At 44.5% G+C, this 21,776-nt stretch overlaps 1 protein-coding gene across 1 annotated transcript; it reads left to right on the forward strand.

The window, feature by feature from the left end:
- Positions 1 to 234: 234 nt before the first annotated feature.
- On the forward strand, positions 235 to 21,476 carry BATF (basic leucine zipper ATF-like transcription factor). The gene is made up of 3 exons (XM_004262257.2): positions 235 to 532; positions 2,836 to 2,940; positions 20,925 to 21,476. Exons 1-3 carry the CDS (start codon positions 470 to 472, stop codon positions 21,132 to 21,134), a joined length of 378 nt encoding a protein of 125 aa, XP_004262305.1. The 5' UTR covers positions 235 to 469; the 3' UTR covers positions 21,135 to 21,476.
- The last annotated feature ends 300 nt before the right edge of the window (positions 21,477 to 21,776 follow it).

Raw genomic sequence — 21,776 nt, forward strand, 5'->3', positions numbered from 1 at the left:
GGGGTTTTTCCCTCCCTCCGCTGTTTTTCTCTTTTATCTCCATCAATTGAAGAGAGCTGTTCTTTCAGACTGCCAAAAGGTATCTGGGGTTTTGTGTATTTTTTTTTTCTTTCTTTCACATAATTCTGTGGGTCTTTTCCCAGATATGTATTTTCTCTCAAGTTAACTTCTAACTTGTTTAAGTTTCCGCCCATGTGACTTCCAGCGCGAGTTACCAGAAACCACAAGAGAGAGAGAGAGAGGGCGCAAGGCCCAAAGCAAGCGACATGTCCCTGTGGGGAGCAGAGCCTCTGCACCCCAGAGTGAGGAGGCCGCTGGGGTCAGAGGTGGCTGCAAGGCGGGCTAGAGGAGGGCCCTGCGGAGGGGGGGTGGGCTGGTGGCCCGGGAGCAGTCAGGAAGGGAGGCCGGCTGGGGACAGGAGAACCCAGAGGCGCGAGGGGCTGCGTGGAGAGCCCGGAAGACTGCAGCCATGCCTCACAGCTCCGACAGCAGTGACTCCAGCTTCAGCCGCTCTCCGCCCCCCAGCAAACAGGTAGGGTCCTGCCTTCTCCTCCTCCTGCCTTCTGATTCTCCGGGGAAGGGCGGGGAGAGGGCCGGGCTGCCTGGGCCTGCCCCAGGAGATGAGAGGCCAGGAGATGGCTGGTGGCAGGAGTTAGACTAAAGACACAGGATCTGCAGTGAGGCTGTGCATCTTGGCGGAGACCCTCGTCCTTCCACCCATCCTGCCAAATTATGTCCTCCTCATCCCCCGATGGTGCGTATCGCCTCCACCTCACCTGGGGTCCCACCCCATGAAGCTTTCGAGGAAGCCAAGAGGAGAATTAGCACCAAAGAACTCTGGTCTCTCAGAGGAAAGAGTCTACCTCTCTCCAAGGCAGCAAAATGAGAGGAGGAGTCTTAACGCGGGCTACGGGCACGCACACCCTGAATGCTAGATGGTTGCCCAGGAGACAGCCCGCAGGACAAGAGAGGAAAGGGATGGGGGTAAAGTAAAAGGCGGCAGAAGAGCAAGTTGAAAGGAGCAGGACCCCGTGCCAGCTCAGAGGATCTATCTTACCTCCTGGGCATGGCTACTGTTGCTAGCACGGGTGGCAGAGAGAGGGCTGGGGGAGGAAGGAAATGAACCAGGAGATGGTTCTGGGGACTCGGAGACATTCCTTAGTAGCTCAGCTCAGCTCTGGGGAAACCAGAGAGATGAAGGTGGAGATTCTGGGAGCATTGGGAGTCTAGGTTGTGACTTCCACCTCAAAAGCTTTCAGCTTGAGGGTTGCCAAAAACAAGAAAACAAAAACGGGGCACCCTGGCTGCCTTTGCAGCTCCTGGGGCTTTCTCCTCACTACATCCCTCGACAGCCCTCTCGATAGGAAGCCCTCTTCCTTCTCATCTAATACATCAGTGGAGGACAATTCCTTATCCAACTTTGTGGTTTAAAAACTGCATTCTTTCATTAGCCTGGATATCCAAGAGGGCTTTCAAAATGCTGCAGACCAAATAACAGTATGTAAACATATACTAAAGCTTCTGTCATCAACATCTAACGGGAGAGCAGCAGGTAGGAAGGAGTCCTAGTGGAGACCTCTAGAGGACGAACAATCCAGTCCTCTGCTCAAGATGGTATCAGAGGTGTTCAGACTACCTGGAAGTTTGTACTCTTCTTAGGAAGGAAATTACTCATGGCTTTCCTGGTAACCTCGTTCCCCATCCCCCTTAGAGAAAGAGCACTTCCTTCCTATCTAACCAATTGCCCTCCGACTGCAATGGCCTGGAAGTATTGGGCACATTGGTGAGACATATGCTTGGTGGGCAGAGTCTTGCCCGAGGAACTGTGTCCCTCTAGCCTGTGGGGTCGTGAGAGGGGACAGGGCCGAAGGTACAGAAGGGTTTCACTCAGATTCCCCCACCTACCCTGCAGCATCTGGGGGAAAGCCGGAGCTAACCTCTCTGCGCAAGTAGAGCACATGCCCATCTGTGGGGTGCACTTAGAGAACACCCAAGGTTCCCTGTGTCCTCCTAAGCACCCATCCACTATCTGCCGCGGCCAGGAAATCTCCACCATTAAAACTGTTCTTGGTCTCCAGTCTGTACTAGGCATTGTGCTCAGGGCCATGGGGGATATCAAGGTCACTGAGCATAATGAAGGGAATGCAGGGGAAGAAGAGGCAGATCTGGGATAGGGACCTCGGTCCACGGGCACAGCAGAAGACACAAGGGGTACAAACCAGGAGGGTAGTGGTGGCAGGGGCGGGGGTGGCTTGGAAAGGCATCAGACTTAGCATTGGAAGGTGTAACCCTCAGATTACTGTGAGCTCTTGGGCAAGCTCCTTGAGCCTCAGTTTCCCCCACGTATAAGATGGAAATAATCGTATCAACTTCACAGAATTGGGGAATTCAACAGGAGCACCTCTGAGAAAAGGCACTTGCACAGAAGCTAGCACATAGTAGGTACTTAACAGAGTTTTGGGGAAAAAAATAGCAAGAAGGTTCTAGGCCAAAAGTTAGAGGGTGAGGGTGGAGCAGACCTGAAGAGGAGAGGTGATAAAACACACTTCATCGCCTTAACCATCTTTTTCCAAATACGGCCCTATTGAGTTCTCAAGCTCTTTTGCCCTCTTCCTGTATCTTTTGGCCAAAGTTATAGAGACCTAAGAGAGTGTAACAGAGTGTGGAGAAAAGTTCCCTTTTGGGTTCAGCCTTTTGGTAAATAGGGGGGTGGACGGGCAAGTAAAGATGAAGAAATGGAAGGGTGGACAGCAGGATATCAAACACCATGAGAGCCTGCCTCCACTCAGAAGAGAGGGTTAGACTCCCCTAATTCTCATCATCTCTGCTTCCCAGGACTCATCTGATGATGTGAGAAAAGTTCAGAGAAGGGAGAAAAATCGCATTGCTGCCCAGAAGAGCAGGCAGAGGCAGACACAGAAAGCTGACACCCTCCATCTGGTGAGTGTTCAGACCTTTCTTCACCCTCTTGAGCCGTAGGCGTTGCTCCCCACCACCTGTGGACTCCTGGACCATAGCTTTGAGTCTGCCTGCGTGGGGATGTGTATGTGGGGGAGTTGGTGGAGGGATGCAGGTGAGGCGGGGAGGGGAGGCTCTCCTGTGAGTGCATTGAGAAGATTCCGAAACAGGGGATGGGCCAGGAGGCTGAAAGAGAAATGAGTGCCAAGAGGGCACGAGGAGTAAAGGAGCTGAGTGTGGGCAGCCCTACCCACCAAAGGCTGGTGGAAGGCAGATCTACATGCTAAGAGATGGGGTAGCCTGAGACAGCTCCATCCCTCATGAACCCAGAGAGCAGAAGGCAGGACTGCCTTTGGGAGGAAGGTAGAAGGTGTAGAGGAGCCCATTGTCCCACAGTGCTGGGAACACACATAGTCCCATCCCCCGGGAGGCCAGTTGGGCAGCCACCCTGAGGTTTGCATTTGGGACAAGGAGGTCCACAGGGTGCTGCACCCCATACCTCTTTTCTGAACATTATTAAGGTTTGATTTCGAAATTTCTATTTTGATGATATCCCAAGGGGTCTGTGAAAGATACAGTTTCAGGTGCACGTATCTGGGATGGTCACCATCCTGGTTGAGTTGCCTCCAGTCTCACACTTTCTAGGGAAGCCCTGATCCCTGGCTTGAGCAGGCGCCTTGGGTGATCTGAACTGCATTTCTCCCAGCAGTCCAAGATCCTGGTCAGTGTTTCTAAATTCTGGCTGTGTGCTTCATAAAGCAAAGCTTCCTCCTCATCTCCCACACCTTACCACCTCTTTTCTCTTCGCTTTGCCCCTCAATTTGCTCCCTGTTCGACCAGCTCTTATTTCACTGGCTCCTTCCTCTTCCATCCCTTCAGCCCTTCCTCTGACACCTCTGCCTTCTCGTCCCTCCTCCTGAGCCCTTCCCAAACCTCTGGCATCCCAGTAATTCATTCCAATGGTAAAAAGGGCAATTGACACCAAAAATGAATATGCTTATGGTTATTTGAAAGATTAGCCTGGTAATTGGCCAGTTAAAGAACAGTTGTTTTATTCCTGTCAAGAAAAAGTAAGATGTAGTTTTAGGTAAAAAGATGCTGCTTTTAGCCTTGTAAGGAAGCAGAGAGCAGGCTGCACCAAGATCTCTGATTGGATGCTCGTGTTTCATTTGAAATATATTCAACATGTCTTCCATTGCATACTAATGTAGTTTTATGTTCATGAATATTTGTTGAATTGAAAGAAAGAATGAATGAACACCAAGTCTGTTCTTCTCTTTGATGACTGTGATCAGTAGTCTAAATGTTAAGTTGGTGGTGGCCCTGCTTCTTATATGTTCTCCATGATTTCATTATGGCTTAGGGGCTCACAACACTCCAGTTTATTATTTTAAGCTTGAAAATTTAGGATCACTCACTTGTCTCCATCGCAGTCTGATTCTAATTCAATATTCTTTGGAGCAAGCAAATGAACAAATAAATAGAAATTAGTAAGGATAAAACCTACCTTTTTGTAGAAGTAGACAATGTCCCAAGACTGGAAATATGTTACAAGCTTTATAAGTTTGTAATATTAAAAAATAAAAAACCCTGGAAACTAAGTAAAGCTCAGCAGTGCCACAGTCATAAGGACATGGTTTGAATCCCAGCTCTGCCAGTTTTTATCCGTATGACCCACCTTAGACCTTAGAGATGTTCTTAACCTCCCTTAGACTCAGTTTTCTTATTAGGAAAATGGGACAGTAACTACCTACCTCATAGAGATAGTGCATATAAAGAGGTCAAGCGTCAGTCACTGACATATCGTAAATATTCAAAAGTTTTGAGGATAATAAAAGTAATATTAATAATAGTTATTATTAGAAGAAACGATAATCACAACTAAGATTTTATGTATATGAATTTATACTAATATATAAATCACAGGATCTCAGGGCTGAAAGATTTCTTAAAGGCTGGAAAGTTCAGACACACGTTTGATGCTTGAGGCTCTCTACAACACCCTCCGGAAATGGTTCCCAGTGTATTGGTCACTTCTAATGATAGAGAGCTCCCTGCCTCCTAACACGAGCAGAGGAGTCTTCCTTATCTCGAGCTGCGCCACTGTCTCCCTGGAAATTCAACCCCCTGGTCTTCCTTCAACCCCTTGGGGACGTATCAGTGAGGGTGACATGTATGTTTCTTTGCTGTGGCAAGGTTTTCAACACTAACTAATCTGTCTCTCTTTGCAAGACAAGAGTTAGAACCAGAAGATTTAGCCCATCTGATTATACTAGGCATGGCTCTATTGGGATAATCTCTGGGGGTTGGGGGTCCCTGGAGCCCCCAGTCATGTAGTCACCGCATCCACACTCAAACCCCCAGCCTCAGTCTCTAGAATGTTCTCATCTTTCCCACACCTGGACACAAACTCCTCCCCACTTCTTTCTTTTGAGCACCCCGGCACTCATCTTCAATTTTTGCCCAGTGAGTAGGACACCTCAGAGTTTACACAGCAAGCCTGAGGGTTGCAACCAATGCGATTTATGTTTCTTGACTTTGGGTGGAAGCTTTTGGCAGCAACAGGTAAATCTGCCACCATCAAACAGAGGGTTTGGCTGTGATCTGAAATGTTCATTTCCTCTCAGACAATCATCACCCATCTTCTGCATCCATTATCCTCTTAATTATGTTTGTGATTCAGGTAGAAAACCTTCTACTTTACCACCAGCATTCTTAAGGTTGGGTGCTTGGTTTGCCCTTCACTCCTTTCTGTGCTTGTCTCCACATGCTGAGGCTCTGGAACCATTCTCTGGCCCTCAGACATAGCCATAGGACTCATCTACAAGATGTTAAACACCAGGGTTTAGAAATTACTGAGCGTACAGTACCAAGTTTGTATTAGTGTGCTAGCCTCATATATGCTGGGATAAACATTGATTTCTCGGTTTCAACTTTGTCACTGTTCTCTCTCTTAAAATACCAAAAGAATTATCCTGTTTCTCTAGTGAGAGTGTGGGATACCTATTATTTAACGTTTTCAGTATCTATCCTATAAGTGGTTTACACCGAAACACTGTATATTGATTGCTTTTGAAATAGCAGAGTAGGGAAGTTGCTGCTTTCAGCAATGTGTTTAACCTCATGCCAATGTTATAACATCTCTGGCCTTGACTATCCCTCACATAAACCGAATCAGGTGCTTCTTTTCATACTTGTGATTATCAACAAAGTCCACATTCCGTGGGGTTTTTTGGCTTTGTTTTTGTCTTTTTTGTCTGCATCTCATGGCGTGCGGGATCTTAGTTCCTGGACCAGGGATCGAACCCATGACCCCTGCAGTGGAAATGAGGAGTCCTAACCATTGGACCACCAGGAATTCTCCCACATTCTGTTTTAATTCTCTTTTGGTTGGTGTCTCAAACAGCACTCATCGCACTCAGTTCCTTTTCTCTCGCAGTCAACTATAGAGTCCATTAGGCATAGTAAAGGCATTGATTAAAAGGAGAAGGTCATATCTTGACCCGTTCACTTTCAAAAGATATTAGTAGCTAATAAGTGTATCCAAGATAGTCAGCTGAAAAACTAAGAAAAATAATAGGAATCCAGTCAGCTTTCAAAGTTAACACAAAAAGTAATAACTTTTCCTAGGCAAATTAGATTACAAAATTTAATAGGAAGAAAGATTCTGTTTATAATACCAAGAACAGCAAATGGAAGGAAGGACTAAATTTAACAAAAAATATGCAGGGTTTAATTTTTTAAACTTCAAAATTATTCTAAGTGATTAAAAAAACACTCAAATAAATGGAAAGATATACCTTATGTAAAGATAGCAATTTTCCTTAAGTTAATTTAGAAATTGAATTAATTTAATATGATCTTAATAAACTAGGATTTTCTGGGTATTGGAGGAAAACGAAATTAGCTATTCTAAGTACCTGGAGAAAAATAACCATGTGAGAGTTTCCAGGAAAATTCTAAAGAAGGAGGGTGATTAGAGACGATTAGCTGAATAAGATATTAAAGTGAATTACAAATATAGATTTCAAAGCAGTGTGGAAAAGACAAAACATTGGACAGAATAGAACACAGAAATAGACCCCCAAGCAAGCTCAAATTTAAGACCCCAATACATATGTCAGTTCCTAAGACACAAGTACAGATGCAAAATGTCTAGGATGGCATTTCAAACCAGAGAGAGAAAGATGAATTATTCAATAAATAGTGTAGGGACTAAATAAATAGGGACAACTGGCTAGTCATTTGAAGAAAAAAAAAAGGTAGAGTTTTCATTTCTTATACAACACACACATAGATTAAATGTGGGAAAAAATTAAAGAAATTTGAAAAAATTAGCATTAAAATATTTATCTTGGAATGAAGTCTTTTCCGGATAAAATGCAAAACCCTGAAGCCATAAAGGGAAAGATTGATATACATTACCTTTATACATGAAAAGTGAAAGTGTCTATACAGCTCAAAGTACCTAATATGCAAAATCAAAGGCAAGTGAAGACTGGGAAAAATACCTGCAACACAAATGACCAAAAAAGGGCATATTTGCTTAATATATGAGAGCTCTTATGAATAAGAAAGCGCTCAACAACCCAAAAGAAAAAATGAGCGATAATTAGGAATAGGCAATTTACAGAAAGAGAGAAATAAATGGCAAATAAATATGGAAAAGGTGCTAGACCTTACTTAGTTAGGGAAATGACAAAGCAACAGTTAGATCCCCTGCCAGATTGGCAAAGACAAAAAATGTTGCTAATACACCATGTTGCCAAGGTGATGGATAAGCAGGTACCACCACACACTACTAGAAGTCTAAGTGCGTACAGTTCCGTTAGAGGGCAATTTGACCATGTCCATCCAAATTACAAGTGCACATACACTGTAACTCGGCAATTTTACATCTAGGTGTCTGTTTAGAAACATACCCACAGATTGCACAATTATGTACATGTAAAGATAACCATTGCTGCATTGTTTTTCATAGCAAAGACTGGAAACTAGCTAAATATTCATCAGTAAGGGACTCAAATAAACTATCGTTTGTTCATTCAGTGGATACCACGAAGGTGTTAAAATAACGAGTTATATACAGATGTGCTAATCTGAAAAGATTATCTATATACTCTTAAGTGAAAAAGTATGAGTATGGTATATAGTTGTCTCCCATGCATATTTTTAATAAAAAGAAAAACATATGTGCATATGTGTATAAACTTTAAAATTTTCAAATAGGTTTCCCCCCAAAATTGCTAACGATATATATTTCTGAAAAGTAGGACAAAAGGTCTAAAGCAGGAGAGAGATACTTTGCATTTTTTTTTACCTTTTTATATAGTTTGGATGTTTTTATCATGTGCTTTTATTTTTATAATGTAGATATTTAAATTCCCAATATCGATCATTATTACATATGCATTAGGATGATTTCTTTTCTAATTTGATTTCAAACATTGAATAGTCTTCCATTGTGACATTTTATCCCTTGACCATCCTACATAAATATCTCAGTCCTTTGGGACAACCAACTGTCAGCTGGGATTTGTAATGAGTAATCCTAAGGTCTCCAGCGCTAGTAAGAGAAGACAGACCAGTTTCATTTGTGTGGTTATCCTGGTAATTGTAGGATATCTCTGGTGCCTTGGAGCAGGAAGGATTTTGAGTCTGTATCCCAGGTTAGCAGGAGAGTTGAGATCAGTTGAGAAACTTTGTTCATGAAAAGGCTAAAAGTAGAGGGGGTGGTGGGCAGACAGCAATATTAGCCGAGAGCTGTGATGTTGACAAGTCAGACCTGGCCTTGAGGGTGGAACTGGAATAAAAGTACAGTAACAGGGCCAAATCTGGAGCTGGAACTTCAGGTACTTAGATGGGGGTAGGACAGGTGCTTGCCTAGGGCTGGCTCCTGAAGGAGTCTCACATTCGTTTAAAATAAGAAAAAGATTTACAGGTTCCAGGGTAGATCTTTAATGCCATATGTAACAAACATCATGAGTGTAAATTATGCCTGAAATTAAGCTGTGAGAAATAAGGTATTTACAATTGGAGGAAAACTGAGTAATGGAGGAAACGAAGCTCAGCAAAGATATTAACTTCCTGGGCCTTCTTAGAAAGAGACACTATTGTTCTTGGTTTTCTGGGAAGGCCTGGGAGAGAAGCCTGTTCATGGTCCTTTTTCATTCCGTCAGTTATTTTCTCTCTCTGGGAGACCATGCCATAAGATTTATTGGCATAGAGAAATCACAGGTAAAATAAAATAAAATAAAACAAAACAAAAAGCTAGAAAGTATGTTTTAGCTAGTTCCACCCTAAAGAAGTTCAGTGTAAAATCAGTGAACTTTCTGTGGAAAAGAGCCATTTCTCTTGGGCCTCTATTGCTATGAACTTCTCTTTATTAAAAACATATTAATTGTATTAGGTTAAGTAACTTGTCTGAGGTCATACATCTTGTAACTAGGTCTGTCTGACTGAAGAGCCCATCTTCCTAACCACTAGGCAACACAGCCTCTTCCTTTGGACTCGCATGAAGATGTATTCATCTTCCCTAACTGATCCTCCTTGAATCTCTTCCTGAATTTTTTTCTCTTGTTCTTTAAGCAACATCCTCCAAAGGTGACACTTTTCCTCCTCCATCATTAGGCCTAGTCGAGAAATTAATGATGTCTCTAAGCAATAGATTGATATAGCCATTGAGACCATTTTTAAATAAAGCTGTGTAGCAATAACTATTAACATCTTGCTCTTTGGTGCAGCAATTCCACTTACAGGAATTTGAAGAAACAATTATGCACAAAGATGCTTAATTCATCATTATTTGTGAACAGTAAACACTTTATCAATACTATAAAATTGGACATATACCCAACTACTGGAGATTAAGTATATTACGACACATTCATATGCTAGAATTTTATGCTGGCAATAAAAATGACTAAGTGGATCTGTATTTATCAACACAGAAAGATGTCAATTACATAGCACTGAGAGAAAAAGCAAGTGACAAAGAGTGTGCAGAGTATAATTCCGTTGATGTAAAATTTGTGGTTTGGAGGGCATGTTTGCATGCATAAAGAGATGTCTGGAAGAATATTCTCCAAAATGATAATAATGGTTATTTCTGAGTGGTTGAATTTTGAATAGCTCACCTTATTCCTGGTACTTTTCTGTAATTCTTTTTATTATGATGAATGTATACCATTTAAAAAATCAGAATAAAAAATTAGACTATTCTCATTTGGGAAGGAAAAACACACTAAGGAATTCACCAGCCCTAACTGCTTGTCCTACTGACAATGGGTCAGTATGGTTATGGACGGGAGGCATGTTTGAAAGGAGGCCAGCTTCTCACCAGTCTTGGCATTATAAGGAATTTCTGTCTAATGGGATTACATGTCCCAGGTCAGAAATTGACGACATCCATTCAGCTGAAGTCTTCATGAAGCTGTTCTCAGCAGCTACCAGACTACTTTCTCTTGGAAAGGATGAGGGAGCCTCTCTAAACCCCAAGCTGCTCTGGGGTTTTCTTTAGTCTCCTCTGTAGGACTAGGTCTGGCCCTCTGAGTCCTAAGGGGTTCCATAGATTGATTCCACAGGACAAAGTCCCCTTCAGATTGTGGGGTATCTGTAGAGGATCCTGCCATGGGTTCACATGGTAGCTTGTGGAGGGAATAACAAAAACTATAGTCATACACCATTCTTGATGGAATCACAGAATTAAAAGGAAACTCAGAGATACTCTAGGTCACCCTGCTGTGTTACCAGTGAGGACACTGATGTCTTCCTTAAGGACACCCAAGAACCCAAACCTCTTGCCTTCCCACCTCTTGCTTTTGTTTTTGTGCCACTTTGCTGAACAGGACTTTGCTTGGCAGATGGTGCTGCCCTCACATGTCCTTTTGCAAAGGGTGAGCCAAGAAGTAGGCCATTAACTAGGACACGTAAACGGCCTAGGCACTCTTCAGCAACAAAACCCAAGCACACAGCAAGAGACGAAAAAGGCAGAGAGTCCCAGGCTGAGAGGGGCTAAGTTTAAATGTTCCTTTATTTAAAAAAGGTCCTAAAGTTGTAATCCAAAATCAAAAGGATGATGACATATTGGAGGAAATATTTGTGTCAAATTAAATAATTTCAGATTTAATATTTTCTTTTTTAAAGAATTTTTTTTGATGTCGACAATTTTTAAAGTCTTTATTGAATTTGTTACAGTATTGCTTCTGTTTTATGTTTTGGTTTTTTGGCCGTGAGGCATGTGGGATCTTAGCTCCCCGACCAGGGATTGAACCTGCTCCCCCTCGCACTGGAAGTCGAAGTCTTAACCACTGGACCTCCAGGGAAGTCCCCTTGATTTAATATTTATACTACAGAAAGAACATTCTTTTTAAGAAAAACATCAAGACTCCAATAGATAAGTGGGCAAAGGCTATGAACAGAAAACTTACGTAACATTTTTTCCTACCAAAATGAAAATAACCCAATTTTCTATTCTGATTGTGCAAACAATATACACTATGGATTTCTCAACCTCAGCAATATTGACACTCTGAGTTGGACAACTCTTTGTTGTGTATGTGGGAGGGGGTTGGCCCCCTGCACTGTAAAATGTAAAATCTACCCACTAGATGCCAGTAGCACGACCTCACCCCTCTAGTTGTGAAAATCAAAAATATTTCTAAATGTTCCCTTGGGGGGCAAAATTGTCCTTGGTTGAGAATGCTGTACTAGCGAATAGACATGCAGAAATCTTATTCTTGGTAATTGATAACTTGTAACATTAAAATGAAATTAAGAAACCTTCAAAAAGTTAGTTGGCAAAATAAATTATTTAAAATTACAACACCTAAATCCCAACGAAGTTGTAGTAAAATTAATATATACATTCACTGCCGATGACATTGTATATATTACATAACCCTTTTACAGCAATACTTACATGAACTGGAAGATGTTCACTGCAGCATTATTTATAATAGCAACCAAAATGTCCAACATTAGAAAGCCATGTTAAGTAAATTGTGGATCATCTATTTGTTGATGTCACCATTAAAAGAATAATTATGGTGATTTTTTAAGTATGACAAAATTATGACAAAAAGGAAAATACAAATTGTATATGTACTCTGAGATTTTATAAAAATAAGTATCCATGTTCATTAAAAAGGTCAAGATGGCAACATATACAAATGAAAAGAGTCACGTTTAGAGGACTGTGATCATGGGTGGGTATACTTTTTTAAAAATGTCTTTAGTTATACTGTATATTTTTTATTTAAAAACATAAAAAAAGATCAAATAGAGCGCTGAGTGAATTCTGGTAGAAATCGAGGATGAGAACAGAGAGAGTATCATTGAGTTAGAACTTGGGGGGCAGGCTTTGGTAGGAGATCTTATCATTTATCATCCAAATAGGAACACTTTTGAGTGAAAAGAGGCACTAGTAAAAATTACACTAGGAGGGTAGCTATGAACTGAGACTGTCCCAGTAAACATCTGGTCACGCTAGATTTAGGGGAACCAAGGAGGGTGACCTAAAGCTCTTAGGAAAATTCAAGAGTAGTAATAAATTTCAGAGCCAAGCAGAGGGGGCTAGATTCCTGGTACCAAAATGCAATTTCCTGCACTAGATAACTCTGTAACTAACATATTTTCCAGGTACTCAGCTGGCACAAGACTATGCCTTATTGCTAAGAGTTTGGGGAGGTCCAGAAAATGACAAAAGCAAAGGCCATACTCCTAGTACTAGAGCTCACGTCAGCAGAAATAATTCATTCTGCTGTACAAGTATATGTGAAATGCCTCCTACGGGCATTTTTTCTAGGCGCTGAGAATTCAGCTGGGACAAGACACACTAAGTCCCTGATTTCAGGGACCTTACGTTCAACCAGAAGTCAGACTGGAAAATCAACTGACCAATCGTTATTTATTGTTTCACTAATGACACAAAGGGAAGAGGGCTTTGAAGAAAACCAAATAGTGCAATATTGACAGTGACTTAGGGACAGGGATGGGGACAGTGATCAAGGAAGGTCTTTCTGAGGCCCTGACATTTGAGATCAAATACGAGTCAAGAGAAGGAGCCTGGGAAGATCTGGGGAAAAGATGTTCTCTTGCAGAGACTTCAGGTCAAACTGTGAGGGGCCTGTCAGGGTCAGAAAGATGCCTTGTGGGGCCTGGGACTGTGAGAGCATGAGGAGGAACTCAGGAACAAAGGCCACTGTGCTGCAGGGAGCAGGAACCAGATTGGGGGTGGGGGGTGGGGGGAGGGTCAACAGAATGAATTCAGATTCAGTGGGGACAGAGTGGGGGCAGATATATCTGAAGCTAAATTCTGATCTACAAAATGGGAAGCAATTACACCTCACTGGGCTGTTTGAGAGTTTGTTCTCTGAACAAATGTAAAAACAAAGCAATAGTGCATTTTTTGTCTGTTTTGCATTGGAGAGAAGACTTTATTTGCTTAATGCAGAGAGGCTGGCATTTTCCTATAAATCAATCAGGTAAAGGTATCAGATGTATTATCATATATGAAAACATATGCCCTACTTTCCAGTTGTTTATATGAACTTTAAGAACACAAAGGGACTTCCCTGGCTGTCCAGTGGTTAGCGCTCCGTGCTTCCACCGCAGGGGACACAGGTTCGATCCCCGGTCGGGGAACTAAGATCCTACATGCCAAAAAAAAAAAAGAACGCTAACGGTTTCACTGGCTGGGCTTTTCACCACCACTGGTCAAGTCTCCTTTGCTTGGTATGGTTCAGACAGGTCAAGTTCAAGCCAGGGAAACTGTATGCAGGGTTCTCACAGTGGTGTGATTCTGCTGTCCCCACTCCATAGCTTCGGTTTAGGGAACAAAAGCAGGGGTTTGACTGGGCCTTTTTTAAGAAAATGAATATCTTACACTCACTTGTAACTATCCTAGAGTTAAAAGTAGAAGCTATAAAAGTACTTAAATGCTTGGTTAAGCACTCCCTGGGGAATTTCATGGCCATCACAAACAGCAGACCCTTCAAATGCAGGTCTCAGATTTTAGTAAATTATTATAGACTCCAAGTAGGCAATCAAGCAACATGATTTTACTGAACACCTACTATGTGCCAGGCACAGTCCCAGTCACTGAGGACAAAACAGTGAAGACAAGGATAGTTCCCGTCCTCATGGAGCTCAACAATCTAAAGGACAGCTAATTTGATAAAGTTATCATTAATGAGATTCCAATAAGTGCCTTACCTCTCACCTTTCTGTAAGAATGAACTATCCTGGGCTACTTGAAATTTTCACCAAATATGATTCTTTGCCTTAAACAGTCATTATTTTTTTTTTTTTTTTTTTTTTTTTTTTGCGGTACTAGGGCCTCTCACTGCTGTGGCCTCTCCCGTTGCGGAGCACAGGCTCCGGACGCGCAGGCTCAGCGGCCACGGCTCACGGGCCCAGCCGCTCCGTGGCACGTGGGATCTTCCCGCACCGGGGCACGAACCCGTGTCCCCTGCATCGGCAGGTGGACTCTCAACCACTGTGCCACCAGGGAAACCCAGTCATTTACTTTTAGAAAAAATTTTTGACTTAGAAATGTCCTCCTCCTTCTTTAAAGGTCTTTATATTATAGTTATATTATTCATACTATGTTATACAATAAAATTATTTAATAAAATAAAAATGTATAAATATATAACATATGGTATAATAAATTTAACAAAATCAAACATTGTATATATTTATATTGTTATATTATTTTAAAGAGGAATCCACTATGAACATAATTGTCAAGCTAGTTCCTCATTAAGCTCACCTGGGGAGTGTTTTTTTAATCTTGATGCCTGAGACCCAGTCTGGAACAATTAAATTGGAACCTGTCAGGGGTGAAATCGAGGAATTAAGATTTTTTTTTTTTTTTTTTTTTTTTTTGCGGTACGCGGGCCTCTCACTGTTGTGACCTCTCCCGTTGCGGAGCACAGGCTCCGGACGCGCAGGCTCAGCAGCCACAGCTCACAGGCCCAGCTGCTCCGCGGCACGTGGGATCTTCCCGGACCGGGGCACGAACCTGTATCCCCTGCATCGGCAGATGGACTCTCAACCACTGCGCCACCAGGGAAGCTCCAGGAATTAAGATTTTTTATAGCTCTTCAGGCAACTGCAGTGTACAGCCAGGGTTGAGAATCAGGGAGCAGTGACATTTGAAGCCTGTCAGGTGCGTGTGGTGGAATGTGTGCAGTGAATTTGGGGCAATTTTGTGGGTATATACCCAGACAGTCTGTCTCAGAGGCCCGGCAGCTTAAAACAAAACAATTCAAACCTTGATGTTGATGGCAATGATTAGTTGTTTGTTTTTCAAAATTGGACTTGCTAGTGATAACCTTTCTAACTTGAGGTATCAGTCAGGATTGCATGCTGCTATGAGTTATAGAAAAACTATCAAACAGAGGCATCAACAAGTCACCATTTGTATTTTATATTTTTCTCATATACTAAGAAGTTCAGAAGTAGACAGTCCAGGGATAGTGCAAGGATGTCGTCAAAGAACCAAGCTCCTTCTTTCTCTCTGCACAGCCATCCTCAGTATGTGAATGAGTTTTCATCCTCAGGGCTGCAAAATGGCTGCTGAACCTCCAGGCATCAATCCGTGTCCAGGGAGGGTAGCCTTTGTCTGGTGAAGCTCTGCCTTTTTCCCTGAGGAGAGAAGCTCGTCCCCTCCCTTCCTACCCCCAACCCCCGCCCCCACCATTTCTGCTTATGTCTTATTGGTCAGACTCTGTCGCATGGTCATACTTACCTGCAGGGGAAGCTGGGTAATTGAGGAATTCTTTTCCCAGCCTCTCTAGAGGAAAGCAGGGGGAAGGAGTTTGGAACAGATATTGAGTGAGCCAACCTATAGTGTTTCTCACACATAAGGTCAATGAAATCATAGCCCTGAAAGTCAAAGAACAGGAGACAGGAACCCAGGCAGGGGCCTGAGGGGCATGGCTGATGTGGCTAAACATCAGTGGATGATGAAGTGCTGACGGCCCTGGAGTTTCAGCTTTAAGGTATGAAAGTGAAGATTTCTCCAGAATTATTCAGTGCAAAGACCTGTGGTTTAGTGATTCCTCTTCTCTTCTCATCCGGTGAGGAACAGGAGTTGGAGTTAATTTCCCCAGGATTCAGGGGAAAGGTAGGCATAGATCCCACTATGGCTTGGGATGTGCCCTACCTCTCAGTTCACAGACTCCTCCAGGAAACCTGGGCTCCACCCTATGTCTGCATGGGGGACAGGGGTCCGAAACTGCTGGAGACTGAACAAATAACTGGGTGTGAGGGACATGAGCTTGACACACTACTCTCGCATTGAAGTGTGGGTGGGAGCTGAAAGGTCACCTTGCCAATAAATGACTGCATGTTCTGTTGAGGAGGAAACACACAGGGACTATTTTCACCCTTCTGGAAAGTGTGATTAGAAAATTCAAGGAGAAGGTCAAGGCACAAACAAGAACTGGCAGGAAGGAGGACCAAGCCCTGCTCAGAAGGCCTGGAGAGGCCCTGCCAGAGCCTTGGGTCAGGGCCTGTCCTCAGCCTTGGTCCCAACTGGCTTCCCTGTGGGTAAGGGACCCACCTGGGGATTCCCCATCATTCAAGCGCTCTACAGTGACCCGTTACTTGGCCCCTCCACTAGGGAATTTCCCAGAATGTTCCCACACCCCCAGAAGCCTCCTCCTTAGCCACCCCCAAGCTGCTTGTGGTTCCTGGTAGGGGTGGCATCAAGTAACCTCACAGGTGAGTGTGAACTGTGAACATTAGCAACTCAATTTGCACGAGGCGGGAAAATAGGGAAGATGAAATTGGAAAGTCAACCAGGCTGAGGCCTCACAGGAGATAAGTACCAGATATCATAAGATTTAAACAGACTTCAAAGGCAAGAGAGCATGGTGGGCACAGAGTCTGAAGCCAGACTGTCTCAGTTCAAGCACTGGTGCTGCAACTGACAAGCTGTGTGACCTTGAACAAGTTACTCAACTTCTCTGTACCTTAGGTTTTCCTCTTCTGTAAAATGTGGCTAATAATATTATCTACCACATAGGATTGTTGCAAAGATTAAATATAATGATAATTGTAATTATGTAATTGGGCACATGGTAGCACCCAATAAATGTTAGTTATTATTAAATCAAACTGGATTATTCTTTTAAAATTTTGGTTTCTACTAATCTTTCTCATATAAATTGAGTCTATGTACCTCTGCTCCCAACACACCTACCCCTTCCCAACAGTAAGAGGCTCTGGTTGGCTAATATACACAGGTAGTCAATTTAAAATCTGAAATATTTGAGCTGCAGAGGGCTTGGAGATCTTCTAATCCTGTGGTTTTCAACATTCACTGCACATTAGAATCCCCTGGGGAGCCCTTAACAGCCCAATGCCCAGGTGCACCCAGACGGATTAAATCAGAATCAGGCATCAATACTGTTAAAACTTTCCAGGGATCCCACTGATCCCAGCGTGTGACCAAGGCTGAGAATCATTGTGTTGGTCCAGTCTTCCTGTTTTAAAGTGAGGCAACTGGGGCTCAGAGTGGGAAAGGGAGTCACCGAGGGTCACCCAGCCAGGACAAGGACCAGGACCCCCGTCCACAGTTAACTGATGGAGCCCACCATTGTCACGTATTTCGGACCTCACTGTGCATCTGGGGAAGGTCTGGCCTCGAGTTAACCCTCTCACAGAGTAGCAGGACAGGAGATTCCCTCCCAACTCAGGTCAGGAGGCGATGATCAGCTCTGTGATTGGAAGAGTGTAACCAACTCAGGGTTCTTGTACTGTGTTTAAGGATCACCCAAAGCAAGACCCAGTTTTCTCTTGGAAGGCTACCGATCTCAGTGACCTTCAGAGACCCTAAGTCACGAAGTCTCTCAGGAGAAGCCATGGGTGTGTTAAAAGGAGCATAGGGCTGAGGATGGGGAAGCCCTGAGCCCAGCCCTGCTCTGCACCTACATGGTTATGGGGCTTTGGATCAATCACTCAGAGTTTCTGGCCCTCTGAGAAAGTAGGTGTCTTGAGGTGAATCTATAGCCCTTTGCCCTAGCAGCTGCTGCCACCAGCCTGTAATAATTTTGGGGGGTGTGCGCAATAGGTTTGTCCCAGGGTCTCAGTTGGCCTCATCTGTAAAGTAGGGATAGTAGCAGCTGGCCTTGCATAGCCACCTCAGAGGGTTACTGTGAGGAGCCTGAAGTGCCTGAATGAATTCCAAAAAGTAAAAAGCAGGTTACTTGGAAGCCCAAGGGCAGGCTCACCCCTCCCCCATCACAGGAGAAGACATGCGTGTTAGAAGCCAAAATTTACTTTCTAAACATTACTTTCCTTTTCCCCTTCAGTTCTTGGTTTCCAGCCCCCACTGGGAATTCAGGGGGAAATTAGAGGGGTGTGATCATGGTACCTCTGGGTCAAGAGCTGCTCCCATGGCCACCTTTGCCATCTGTCCCCGTGTGAGAGCCCCTTCCACAGCATGACGGCCCCAGGGAGGGTCAGAGTGGACCAAGCAGTGGCAGGTGGGGATGTGGAGGGATGAAAACCCCAGATCAGCCACTTCCTTCTGCGAGCGAAGTCAAACTCTTCCTCTGCTAAGTGTCTGGCTGGCGGCAGGTCCCCTGGGCTGGCAGTACTGCTTTCTCTGGGGCCCTGGCGGGAAGCAGTCTTGCTTCCCAAGGTAAAGACAAGTTTCTTGTTACAGTTGGTTATTTTCTACTTAGAGGCGGTGGCGGTTATGAATGCTCTCCTAGCGCTCTGGGATCTCCCAGGAGGGCGGGGAGAGGGAGAGGAGAAAGCCAGAGCTCAGCAGGGCTCGCTGAGGGAGGAAGAGCCCGCTGTCACTTCCCGAAAGCTGGGCCGGCCTCTAGGCGGAGAGAAGGTCAGAGCGATTGGTCCCTGCGGCCCGCCTACCCCACCCCTCCCTTCTGCCTCGGGGTTTGCCCAGGCTCTTTGGAGCACAGAACTTACAGTAAATGTTGTCACCAGTGGAAACTCTCAGAGGGGGTGAGGAAAAGGGCTAGAGGAAGGGGCCAGGACTCCCGGCCCCCAGTTCCCGTCTTACCAACACCCCCCGGTCTCATGTGTTGCTTTATCTTACCTTTTGGTAAAGAGGGGATGCCCTCTCTCTGGGATGTGCCCGGAAACAACCAAATGGTAAGATGAATGAGCCGGTCACACCCCGCAGAAGCGGCAGCCCACGCCCCTAACTCTATCATCATGGCTGTTGGTATCCCAACTCCCCCACCCCATTTTAGAGATGGGGGGTTTCTCTGTACCGACCTAGGCACATTTTCTAGCTCAGTGCCACATACAGGAAATGCCAGGGTGAGGCTGAGCACGCTCACACTTGTTCTGTACAAACGGATGGAATCTGGCTTGATGGATAAGGCCACATTCTCCTCTACCACTTAAAAAGAACCCCCAGGTGCATGGGTTAGGGCAATTGGCAGTGTAACTAGCTCTCATTAACCTGTAGCTCATGCTCCTGATGGATTATCGAAGGCAAATTTTAAATGTCAAGTTATCTCACATCTGCTCACTCCCCACTGTAATTCTGAGTCAACTTCTGGTCCAGCCGTTGATGTCATCAGGCAGCCAATCAACAAACACTTGAGTTCATACTCTACGCCAGGCACTTAATAAGTGCTTGAATAATTAAAATAAATTTATTACCATATTTAACATTAATATCTATTGTTTTCAAACTTGCCTGATCATCAGAATAATGGGGCACTTGTTAAAACTTCCGATTCCCAGAATTCACAGAAAATCCCAAACCCACTGAGTTCAAATCTTTAGATTTGAGGAAGGGCCTGGAACTATATTTTTATCAGGCCCTCAGATTAATTCTAATGATACAGCAAGTTTGGAAAATACTAACCTAAGTGAAACAGAACTAGAAAAATAAGATCTGGACTCCAAATATTAGGTCGCTTTTTGAACTGAAATGTAATTTATTTGCATCTCCAGTGCTATTTTTCCTTCCTCTGTGGGTACCAATGATTAGCCCAGAAGGTCTATTTGAGTCAAGGAATGTGAACCTTAAAATCACATTGGAAATGAAATTCCCCTGGGTTTTCTGAAGGTGGGATCGTTTTCCAGTAAATGCTAATTACCAGGGTGTCATTGTTGATTAATTAATGATGTGATCAGTAATTAGCACTCTTTACCCTGAGTTTTTCTGATTAGCATGTTATCTGATGGTTCCCTTAAGCAACAGGGGAAAGGTGGTTCTGGAAAAAAGGAAGCACAGGTGCTTGGGACACACCCAGAGTACTACAGAACAAGCTGCTGGAAGAGCAGAATGGTGTGGAATCGAACGCTGTGCTGGAGTTTGACTATTTACTATTTAGAAATACCCTAAACATTCTAGAATCTGGGTGAAGTAGACAATTAACCGTGGACTCCATTTGTAAGACTAAATGCAAATGGTAACGTTAGGAGAAGACACCGTATAACATAGAGAGGAAAAGACTGAAATTAGTTTAAGACGGTCTCACAAACTCTTTTTGATTTTTGCTGGGCTCTAGCCTCCCAGCCGGTTTCCCTCGACATATACTTGCCGCTCTCAACCCTCGTACACACTCACAGAGATCTATGCATGTACACGTGCACACAAAGGAGCACACATGCAAATTCACGCATGCCTTCAGACACACGTCTCTTAGTTGGGACCATATGAAACCGCCATTCTTATAGGTCAAAACAGACAAGTAGCAATTTCATATGGTTCAAGCTAAAAGCTATGCATATACATGCACAAATATACGTGTGCTATAGATGCACCCATCCACACACAGGACACATACAAATATATATGCACACGTGCACACTCGCATGTGCAGAAAAAAATCACCGATGCCCTTCTCCATGGCTGTGCTAGTGAAAATCTAACGCAGACTCCCGCTTCACAACGCCCCCCCGCCCCGCCCCCGCAATCTTGCAGAGCGCTGACATTAACCTGCAACGCCCATCCTTTCCGCTCGCAGGAGAGTGAAGACCTGGAGAAACAGAATGCAGCGCTGCGGAAGGAGATCAAACAGCTCACGGAGGAGGTGAAGTACTTCACGTCGGTGCTGAGCAGCCACGAGCCCCTGTGCTCCGTGCTGGCCCCCAGCGCGCCCTCGCCCCCCGAGGTGGTGTACAGCGCCCACGCCTTCCACCAGCCTCACGTCAGCTCCCCGCGCTTCCAGCCCTGAGCTCCCCGAGGGCGGGAGAGAGCGGAGCCCCCAGCCCCGGCTGCTCCCAGGCCTCGGGAGGGGCACGCAGACTGTGGCCAGCGGCCCTCGTCCCTCAGCGCCCTCTCTCGACCCGGAGACCCGGAGGCGGAGGCCTGGACCGGGATGGAACACAGGACGCAGCTGCTGGACGTGTGAACGGCCTCCCGAAGCGTGGCCAACCGCCCGGCAGCGTGGGCTGGACCTTCACGTGGGTGGGAGGCCGGATCCAGAGCTATGTCAAGCATAACGCCCAAGTCCCATGGCACAGAGGGAGGAGGGGTAGGGAAGGGTTATTTTTCTAAATAAATGTCTTAAAAGAAACCAGTCTGGCCAGGGCTTGAAACCTTAAGTTCTGTGGGGTTGGGGTCGTTATTGGTTCTTGGCCTCAGGAGCCCTTAAAGCTCCGGAGATTCAGCTAATATTGCTTCTTTTCCACGGCTTGTTAATCTACTTGGGAAGCTGGGTTTTCTCAAAGAATCTTCAATTCTCCTTCTAGGCATCTTCTTGATTTTCCTCCCCAAATCATCTCACTGTGACCTCTCACTTTCCATTCCTCATTGCATCATGCTTTCTAGATTGTCTAGCCGTTTCTAGGGTCCTTCTTTAGACAAGAGAAGGACC

This window comes from Orcinus orca, chromosome 2 (assembly GCF_937001465.1).
Source record: "Orcinus orca chromosome 2, mOrcOrc1.1, whole genome shotgun sequence".
Classification (NCBI taxonomy): domain Eukaryota; kingdom Metazoa; phylum Chordata; class Mammalia; order Artiodactyla; family Delphinidae; genus Orcinus; species Orcinus orca.

Coding starts and splice junctions, on each gene's coding strand:
- BATF (XM_004262257.2), top strand. CDS start 470: ATGCCTCACAGCTCCGACAGCAGTGACTCCAGCTTCAGCCGCTCTCCG. Junction 533..2,835: donor CTCCGCCCCCCAGCAAACAG/GTAGGGTCCTGC, acceptor TCTGCTTCCCAG/GACTCATCTGATGATGTGAG. Junction 2,941..20,924: donor AAGCTGACACCCTCCATCTG/GTGAGTGTTCAG, acceptor TTCCGCTCGCAG/GAGAGTGAAGACCTGGAGAA.